Source organism: Physella acuta, unplaced genomic scaffold, assembly GCF_028476545.2.
Source record: "Physella acuta isolate Inbredline_101_S28 unplaced genomic scaffold, ASM2847654v3 ptg000366l, whole genome shotgun sequence".
Lineage (NCBI taxonomy): Eukaryota > Metazoa > Mollusca > Gastropoda > Physidae > Physella > Physella acuta.
In genome coordinates this window covers 196395-206933 of record NW_026731885.1, presented here as the reverse complement: position 1 = coordinate 206933, position 10539 = coordinate 196395, and the positions used below count along the sequence as shown (strand labels likewise).

The 10539-nt window shown below is 37.2% G+C and overlaps 2 protein-coding genes across 3 annotated transcripts; one reads left to right on the top strand and one right to left on the bottom strand.

Moving 5' to 3' along the window:
- Nucleotides 1-881: 881 nt before the first annotated feature.
- LOC131941599 (pleckstrin homology domain-containing family B member 2) lies at nucleotides 882-5997 on the bottom strand. Its single transcript, XM_059300922.1, has 6 exons — nucleotides 5873-5997; nucleotides 5518-5588; nucleotides 4265-4410; nucleotides 3555-3670; nucleotides 2804-2976; nucleotides 882-2500 (listed from the first exon to the last, which is right to left on the bottom strand). Exons 2-6 carry the CDS (start codon nucleotides 5567-5569, stop codon nucleotides 2361-2363), a joined length of 627 nt encoding a protein of 208 aa, XP_059156905.1. The 5' UTR covers nucleotides 5570-5588; nucleotides 5873-5997; the 3' UTR covers nucleotides 882-2360.
- Nucleotides 5998-6106: 109 nt separating this feature from the next.
- Nucleotides 6107-10082, top strand: LOC131941570 (uncharacterized). 2 transcript variants are annotated; one of them, XM_059300871.1, is made up of 2 exons: nucleotides 6107-6227; nucleotides 9493-10082. In XM_059300871.1, exon 2 carries the CDS (start codon nucleotides 9529-9531, stop codon nucleotides 10009-10011), a length of 483 nt encoding a protein of 160 aa, XP_059156854.1. In that variant the 5' UTR covers nucleotides 6107-6227; nucleotides 9493-9528; the 3' UTR covers nucleotides 10012-10082. The 2 variants fall into 2 exon arrangements, with proteins under 2 accessions (XP_059156854.1, XP_059156853.1); XM_059300870.1 differs by having other exon boundaries at nucleotides 6113-6273.
- Nucleotides 10083-10539: the final 457 nt, after the last annotated feature.

Sequence of the window (10539 nt, the reverse complement as noted above, 5' to 3'; positions counted from 1 at the left end):
GATACCTGGAAGAAACTCTGCCCCCCCCCCAACTGATATTTAATAGTTAATGCGGCCCTCGGGCTGAAAAGTTTGGAGACCCATGAGCTAACGTAAAGATAGAACTATCATCTACCCACAGTTCTATGACCAACCAGCTAGCGTACATGACCCAACACCAATCTTATTAATTTTTTTAGAACAAAAAAAAACCCAAGCTCTCAAAGATTTGGAAGTAATAAACACCTTAAAATCCCACCTTTTGTCTCTCAACATTATCAACAGAGATAACCTACCTGCATGTAGAAGTTTTGAGTTCAGAAACTTGGAGTTTTAGCGTTGTCAATGCAGGGAGTGAAACTTTTTTAAAAGCCTTATGATAGATTAGGTAAGGGGGTGAAATCAAGGGAAATAATTTGGGGAGAGCCTAGGAGCTGAACAGGGTCACCTACCCAATCAGTGGTGTTGGATTATCAGATTTGTCACTGTTGTCACCTCCAAATTTATGATTTCTGTCACTTTTTGCGTGTCCGACACTACGGTCCGCTTGCTGAGGGGGACGTCTGACCAACAGGCTACAACTATACCTGAGTTCACCCAGCTTTAATGGGTACGTGACTCACGTTAGGGAAAGGGTAGAAAGCTGGGCATATTGCTGACCACACTCTCCTTCGTTTACCAAGGGCATAGAAACAGGTGAACTCTACTTCTCATGCCCCATTGGATCTTCAGGGAACTTAACATTTACTGGTGTAATAAGAAGGCGCTGATTTTGATAAATGAAAGTAGTTGAAGCCGCCAAACGAATAAAATCATAAACAATAAATACAATAATCCATTCAACTTTTAAATAAACCCGAGTTATCTCCCTTTATTTTTAATGCAAATTGAGACAAAGAAAATCAAATGGTTATATTTTAATGAAAAGCCAGCAAATATATACAGATACAATGCTATGTGTTTAAAGGATTTTTAACAATACCAAAATATTTTACAAAGTTTAACAGATCTTAGTTCTGATGAGTGATGTTACAAAACATGTAATGGTAAAAAACATCTTTCCTTGTCACTCATTACACTTCAAAACTTCAAATTTTTGTCCTGAATAAATTTGTAAAAAATATAAAGCTTACTAATATCAAGGCAACCGTTAAAATAATCTGAGAAGAAAAATTTCTCTTTCTAACTGCGTTTTTGATGACTAGCACAGTTTTTTCCCCCCTCTGGATTGTCAGAAGTCAGCATCAAGCCCATAAGAGTTGATATTTTAGACAAAGCTGTAAAGCTAGGTCTCTGTAAATAACAGGGGAGCGAACTGGTGTAAATCATGATGAACACAGAATGAAGAAATTCTACAATATAATCACATAATGCGGGCTGCTCGAAAATCTAATTAACTATTTAAACAATGGCTGATTAGAGAATTTTTAAAAATTTCAAAACAGTGGAATGAAAATACAAAAAAATAAGGTTAAATTAAAATTCCTTTGTAAATTGCTGTTTAAAAATCATAATTTTATTACTTCTCTTGCCTATTGTAATTGTCATTTATTGTGCAGAAATGTAGAAATGTTTACAAGAATAAGATCCAAAAAATAAAGATACAAAAACATGTGAAATAAAATGGATTATGCATTAATGAAAATTATGAAAAAATTGCACATTTTAGTGCAACTTATGCTTTTATATAAATCATTGTATCATTAAAATAATGTTTACACAACAAGGTACACATTTAATATTAAAAAGCTGAAAGCACTTAAAAAATCAAAGTAAAACAACAACAAATACTGGTATTCCTGTTGGATAAAAATATTCATTGGAAGAAGTTAAAATTTTGGCATCACATTTCTTAGCTTTATTTCAGAATACACATTTTTTTTTAAAATCCATATGACTACATTATTAAATAGCTAGAATTTTTTAATATAAATTATAATTAAAATAATTTGGTGCCATTATTTATTATAAACAGGGATACCAGCTTATAGAACTGTATAATGAGTTACTATTATTGCTACGGCCAAGTCATTACTCTATAAATAACTATTTACTTATCTGATTAATCAGCAATATTTACAATGACAAACTAATTAGGATGAGGGTAAAGATTTGTTTTTTTAAATGTTACTGTTTTAAAACTTAAGTTGAATTCTTAATAAGTTGCTTCATTTAAAAATACTAGCTAATTAATTGGATTGGCCAAATATTTCAAACACTATTGGGGTCTAATTATAAAAATTAAAAAATCTTGCTCAAATCAGAATCTTTAAACATTAAACTAAAGCCAAGTAAAACAGACTGAGTTATCAGAAACAGTGTATTTTTCTTTAATCTATCTAGCAATAGAACAGAAGTTCTGATTTCTGTCTGTTCTGGAATCACCAGAAAAACAAGGGTACTGGATAAAATCCTGGACGATAGCTGCGCCTGTATCGGTAGGGTCCATCGTCCACATAGACAATCTGCTGACCAGGAGGGGCATTAATGATGGTTGTGGTCCCTGTCGGCGTGTGAATCACTAGGGAAATAAATTAGCTTGGTTAAAATTTCTGGCTTCAAAAGAAATCATAGGTTTAAGTAAAAAACTTTTATTCTCATTACATGTACAAAACATGTTAAAGTCAATATTATTTAGTGTCATAGAATTGCAATAAATAAGATACATAGAAAATTGTAAAGCTCTTTGTGATGATATGTATTCCATATAGACTAATAAACCCTTTAAAAAATTTTAATTTAAGAAATAAAAATGTTAAATTTATATAAAAAAAAAAAATATCAAAATATCAAATAAAAAATGTTAAGAATTTTTCTATCTGACCTTGTGATGCAGGCTGGATAACCTGGCCTGGATAACCATAGCCAACATAAGGAGATCCATAATGAACATATCCAGGGGGAGCAACATAAGAGGTGGTGGTGTTAGCAACGTATGGTGGGGGGTATACGGGTCCAGGCATAGCGCGAGCCTCCTCAAGGGAAATAAGCCATGCCCTATAATAATGTTTAAGAGTATGTATAAGTTAGTTTATTTTTTTTTTTGCATTTTCTATAATATTAATATATGTCAATATAAATTGTATGAGGGTTTAGGTTTTAGTTTTAACTGGGCAAATAGGGAAGTTGTTTGTTTTTTTACACCAGTGATAAAAATGATTAACTCAAAGCATAACATTGTGGTTTGTATAAAACCTGCAATGATGTTTGATTAAACCAGTTACTGGTAGAGGGTTGTCTTAAATGATGTAACAATCCAAGAAGGGAAGAGGTTACAAACGTTGGTGACAATATGTCTCTTGGGGGAGGGGTGGGGCTCAGAAAGTCTGAAGACACATTCGTGTTTTAAAAAGTAATTTTAGAAACTGAGCTTTGGTAGTTAATTTGGGGTTTCATTTGGGGCGTGTCTGAAAGTTGTGATGACGGGAAGGCAAAAATTTTTTTAAGTGTGACATTGTTTATGAAAGAAGCCTTAAAGCAAAAACAAAAAGTTCATTTTTATTTTCATTGTATGTCAAAAAAAACCAATATACTTAAATAAATCTCTAATGGAGACATTTAAAAATAGCACTCACTTCATATCATCAAGAGACTCTGCACACAGAAGCATGGACTCTTTCTCCCTCATCTTCAGCTCCAGGTAAAACGCTTTACTTTGGCCAACCCCTTCTGGTGGGTCAGCTTTACGACACTGATTTTAAAATACAGAAACTTTTATTCTCTTTCAAAACAATCACATCTAAAAAGTAGCAAAAAAAATTTTTTTTAACATCAGGCAGTGTAATTTGCACATTTAAGGGAGTTTTAAAACTTATGTTCTTAACCAGTCTTGTTGGTAGAAAAAAGTTAAGGTCCTCTTTTAGACATAAAGATCCATAGGGCAATGAAGTAGTTCATATGCTTCTTGACCTCGGCATATGAAGGGATGGTGTGGTCAGCACTATGCCCAGCCGCCTTCACTTTCCACAAAGTGAGTCAGGTACCTACCAGAGCTGGGTGGACAAACATAAGGGCCGTCCTACAATCCTGAGGTCTAGACCTTCAGGAAGTTTTTAACTATTCTTTAAGTTGACTACAAAACAAGTGTCTTGGAAGGTAAACACTGATGAACATTTATTAACTATACAAATAATATTTTCAAATTTTTGTTAACTTTGTCAGCTTTGAGTTTAAAATATATTTTTAAAATAAATAATAATATCAGATATAGACAGTATACTATAAGATATATACAAAGTTTATTTGAAGAATGGCAAATATGCAAAAGAAATGGCTCAACTCTTACATCGTGTCCACTTTTGATCTGTGTTACCGCTGCCCGAACCACAATATGCTCCTCAGCTCTGGGGGTATCTGGGCTTTCAAAGTACCGCAAGTCTCCCTGGCGATCCAAAACAAACCAATTCTTCTTCCACCTGTGAAGAACTGAGCCTGGTGACAATAATGCATTTGAGTTATGTACAATATCTATCCTGCACTTATAGTTATAGGGATTCCATTCATGTTTGTGTCTTCCCTATATAAAAGCACTAGTCAAAAGGGGAGGGCAGTGTTTCTTCCAGGCATCTCTTCCATCCCCCCGAACGAAATGAAAATTTATATAGAAAAGTTATACTTTTACCAGTGTCCTCCGTCCCGTCCCCCCTAACTGAAAAATTTAGTCCGCTATACCTAGAGAAACTAGAGATTCTAGATCTAGTCAAGAATCAAGATAGATATCTAATAATATATTTTCTTAACTATTCTAGATTTTTTGTAGGCCTAATAGGCCTAGCTAGAAGTTAAGTAGATACTTGAAGATCTCAATTTTAATCGGAATGTTTAATGTAGGCAGGGCCTAAGGGTTCAACCATAAATGACGTCACACTGTTTTTGACGATTTTTACCTCCCCCTCCCCTCCGTCACACGTCGTCACAAAAAGCCAGACCCCCCCCCCCCCTAAAATGATGTCACACCTCAACCAACAACCCCCCCTCAAAATTGCTGTTGAATTTTTCTTAAAACATCGATATTTTTCCAAAATCTTGTCAGAACTCATTCAACATTGAGTATTTTGATCAATTCCTATTAAAATTTATTAAAACCGTTTTCTAAAACGCGAAATAACGGCTAAAACTCGTTTTCTAACATTGCTTTTTTATAATGCAAAAAAGTGATGTCACACCATCTGAGCCCCCCCCCCCCCCTCCCTCCCCCTCATCACACACCATCACAAAATTACAGCCCCCCCTCCCCCCTACGAGTGTGACCTCATTTATTATTTATGGATGACCCCTAAAGGGCCTATCTACTCTCAGTACTCTGGAGTCTAAATCAAGTTAAATCAACAAACAACAAACTAGGCCTACAGTCTATCTACTAACTAGTATCTAGATTAGATCTAGATCTAGATTCCAGATTAATCTAGAATATTCTAGAATCTAGATTTAACACTAGATTACTATAACTAGAATCTATAGTATATATGATATATATATAGGCCAGGCCTACTAGATCTACTACAAGATCTAGAATCTAGATCTAGATCTAGCACTTACTTTGACGGTACAGCCAACCAGCTTTCGCTATATCAAATCCACCACTCGCCATATTAGTTAGGCCTATATTACTGAAATAGTGTAAAGAAAGTTAATTTTAATTGCAATGGGATGTTGAGTAGCAGTAATTTGAGTGAATGACTTTTTTTTTATTGAGTGACTCATTGATTATGATTATGAATAGTAATAGGCACATCGTAGTCAGTAGTGAAACAGTAGCTAACTATCTAGATTCTAATACTACTAATAGTAATTAATAATTAATAAAATAATTATTATTATTTATTAGATCTAGAGATCTAGTATTAATTAATACTATTATTCTATTAATAACAAGAAATTCTGTATGACTCACTCGATCCTAATAACTTATCTAAATTCTGTACTAGATGTCTAGATATTGATATAGATTGTAGATCTATTAAAATAGTGAGATCTAGGATCTTGATTTACTTTGGCAAACAAATTTCACGTGACCAGTCACCACCAATTGAAAACAACAATTTTTGATGACGCTTTCGCTTGTTGTTTTTTTTACTTCCGAAGCGAAGTAACTCTAACAAATATTTTCTTTTTGTTTTTTGCGCTGCTCGCCCCTGTCTCTGCGGTGACGCAAAAAAGTACACAACTTCGTGACATCATATTGAAACCGTTAGGATTCCTATCACATCTGGAACAATGCATTAAAAATAAAAATTAAAAAAACCTATGTAAGTTCATTAAAAATCACGAATAGCAGTGAAAATAAACAGTCCGGTAAGTCTTATAGACTTAACTTAAGCATTAATCTAGAATTAGGCTACAATTTTAAATCTTCTGACCTACAACTACAACAATAACAATACGATCACTTGAGTTTGATTAAGATTGATCATTGAGTGTTTACTTTACTCACACTGTCACTGTGTAGAAGAGTGTAGATTTAGATCTAGTAGTGTAGTGTAGTGTGTAGTCACTAACAACCTAGAAACCAAGTCTTTGTATTGACATGTATGTTTATTAAAACTCACAAATAGCAGTGAAAAAAAAGTAAGCATTAATCTAAAAGTTAAAGTAGACTACAATTTTAAATCTAATGACCACAGACTACAGCCACACAGACAGTGTGTAGTCACTAAGTCAAAGCCCCCCCCCCCCCCCCCTCAGTAGAATCTTGGCCGAAATTTTTGTCTTTATCGTAGAAACCCACCCAGGATCAGGGGCGTAGCGAGGGGGGGGCGGGGGTGCGGACCGCACCGGGTGACACCATTTAGGGAGGTGACACCAAGGCAAAAAATAGCAAAATATATAGAGAAAAACTTGAGGGGGGTGCAAATCGAAAACTTGAAAGTTTGTCCCCGGGAAGGGTCGCTACGCCTCTGGGGGGTGACACCATTAAGTGCCGCACCGGGTGACACCCGACCTCGCTACGCCACTGCCCAGGATTATACTCAATAACTTCCCTAAGTTTTATGACGTATGAATAGTGTAGCAATACATTGTCTGTGTACTAAAACATTAAAGACATTAGATCCAGATCTCTCTATGCATAGATCTAGATATAGATCTAAATCTAGATCTATATTCTATATCAGGGGTCTCCACTTACTTTTCAGCCAGAGGGCCGCCTTAACTATGGACTATCAGATCAGGTGCAGTTTCTCAGGCATCTATTTGGGGTGGCGGAGCGCCCCCCCCCCCCGAAAAACGTCTACTACCCCCCCCCCCCCCGCCCCCCCCCGCCCCCCCCCCCCCCCAACAATATATAATTTATATACACATTTCAACACAATCGAGGTCCATGCTTGCTCTCAAATTATTCTTCACATATTTCATTTTAGAAAATGTTAGTTCACACAAGTATGTTGTTCCACAATGTGAAAGGTACATTGAAGCAAAATGTTTATTATTGGGAAAGTCTTCCATGGGTAAAAACTTATAAAAACCTACCCGCCCTTCTTTGAACTTGTTGAGAGGTAGAACAGCTGTCCAGCGACTCATCCATTGCATTTGAAAAATAGCGAAACTTGATGCATTTTTCGCGATTTGAGCCAAGATGTTTTCGCCAATGTCTGCAACACGGCGGGCAATGGTAGTTGCACCAAAAGCTATATTTTCAAATTGTTTTCAATTTTCTGAGCAAAGTTCCTCAGCCATCTCAAACAAACTTTTTTTTCTGTGGACAAAAAGAGCTCCGCGGGCCGGATGAGAGGACATCGCTAGCCGCATCCGGCCCCATGGGCCGTAGTTTGGAGACCCCTGTTCTATATTGATATTTTATAAATATTCTTTTTTTTTTAATGTATACCATAAATAACAATAATAACTAGAATTCTAGATACTATTGTACAATACTAGACTCTAGTGATCTAGACCTATTGGTGCTAGATCTATCCACATTAGTTCTAAAAGGACAAGGGCGAAGATTATTAGATTTATAATCTGCACGCTAGTTATTAGTGTAGAGTGTAGATCTATTTATGTTAATGAATAAATTGTTGTTACACTGAAATAAAGAAAAATAAGAGTTAGATCTAAATCAGTGGTTCTTAATCTGGGTTCGATCGAACACCATGGGTTTAGTAAGTCAGTCTTAGTGGTTCTGCGGAGGTCAACACACACACCCAACTAATAGGATTTCGCCAATGCGGACGATAGAACTAGTGGTCGTGGATGATCAGTGTTTCTTCCAGCCTTTTTCCCCCGTGGGGGGGGGGGGGCGTTTGATATTTTCGGGGGCGGACATTTTCCGGGGGGGGGGGGGGGTGGACACTGGTAAAAGTATGTTTTCTATATAATTTCCATTTCGTTTCTTCGGGGGAAGATATGATTTGCTTTTGAAAAAAAAAACATTTTATTTGTCCTATTATGAAGGGTTGGGTGAATGGGCATTAGAAGCTGATGGGGGTTTCGATGCCTCCAAAAAGGTTAAGAGCCACTTATCTAGATCTAGTTAGCCAGTAGCCATTAAGTTTTCACCTTCCTTAATAAGTATTTTTTTTTAAATATCTAGATCTATTCATTTTTAATGTTTAAAAATTAACCTTAAAACGTTTGATTGTGGTGGTAGGCTCCTGAGCAATTGCCAGGCCTAATATAGATCCAGCTAGTAATAATACTGACATATTTTGTCTAGATGTAGTATTGGCAAGCTGTATCAGAAGTGTGTACGGGTTGAATGGCGATAATCCATAATAATGGTACTTTTATAAAAAGCCATGTGAAGGTTAAGAAGTAAAGTAACCTTTCAACCTGGCGGAACTTTGGGGCAGATAAAGTAGATTTCACCTGTTTCTGTGACCCGTGTGGTCCGTATTTTCAGATTTAAGCGAACTCAGGTACTTTGGGATTAGCAGTCAAGCACACTACCGTTTGACAACTCCCGTAAGTTAAAACAGCTGAAGATTTATACAAGTGGAAACATTGATACGCGAAGTACTAGCCCGTCACACACTCATTAATTTGGCAGTGTGGCTAATGAAACATGCAATCTAATGTGTGTCCCTTTCTGTGCTGTATGATTATGTTATTAGTTTTGGATGTTAACTTAATTAATTAGGGTTGAGTTGTAACAACGAAATTTGTAATTGTGAAATGATATTGTCCCTCTGGATTGTTTACGGTTTGGTACAAGTTAATAATTTTATAACTAGGAAAACTAGTCATTAACTGTAGCATGTCGTATACTGAAGCAAAGTTCTTGCTAGTTGACCTACTGTACACTAACAACGACAGGTCGTATACTGAAGCAAAGTTCTCGCTAGTTGACCTACTGTACCCTAACTGTAGCATGTATACTGAAGCAAAGTTCTTGCTTGTTGACTTACTGTACCCGATCTCTAACTACGGCAGGCTGTAACTTGAACCCTAAAGGTCATACCGGCAGAAATAAATTCCATCCAATACTTTATTCTAACAAAGTCATTTATCGACGACTCTCCGGTGTCTTTATTATAGTTGACAGGCGCATATTAATTCACGTTATCTACTCAACAGATTCCACCCCCATCAGAAGCAGAGCTGCCATTAGAAATGAATGCGTCACACGTCACATCGATGTCGCCCAACACATTCCGGCGTTTACTGGTTGCCCACGGACGCTCCAGCACACTTGGAATGTTCGACGTGTCGAACCCCATCGATACAGAGGAGATCATCAAAAAGCTCAAAGACATAAAGAAGCAGAAAACTGCCACTGCAGAAGATAGCTCCAAGGGTGATGCGCTCAATGAACACGAAGGTGAAAACATGGTGGCCAAATACTACGTCAACAACTCCATGCCGCCTAAAGACAGTATCATCAACCCTCCACTTTCTAAACTTCACGGCCACGGACCTCAAGAAATCAGCAGCAGTTATTCCTTCTACAAGAGGGCATTTAAGGTGAACGGCACCGAGGCATGGGAGTTTGCTATGAGAGACCTTGGTAGCATAGACACGTTGCTCAATCGCTATGGCTATGTGGCACCAAAGATGCGAGGCAAGCTGAGTGGTGAGAAAAAAGGGAAAAACTAGGTTCACATTCAAGCATTTGGTTGTCCAGATTGGTTAGGATAAATTAAACAGCTCAAGCTAATGGTTTCACGAATTCTTAATTATTTCTGGTGTGTATCGTACCTTCATGAATTGTGTGTTTGACTTCCACCCCCTCTACGTGTTTGAAATGTGATCTCTAAATACTGGGTCACTATTCGACTACTGCTGTTATTTTTAGCTGCAAGTATTACACTTTCTGGGGGAAACTTACTGCAGGTGCCTGAGGTCTCAGAGACACCAGCGTTACAGTAATGCCTGATGTCTAGGAGTGGACAGGCTCTGACCAAGAGGCCCAGCAGATTTTTAACAATTCTCCCTCCCATCCCCCCCCCCCCCCCCCCCCGCACACCCTGGCATGCAGAAATTGGAAAATACCAGCAATTTTTTTTTAAAATCAACTCTAATAGGACTTTAACAGCACCGTTCATGGGGGCTCGCTGGAATTGTTCCCAGTAGACCAGTCCACCACCACTTCTGTGAGACCTGACAGAGACACCAGAAATAGTG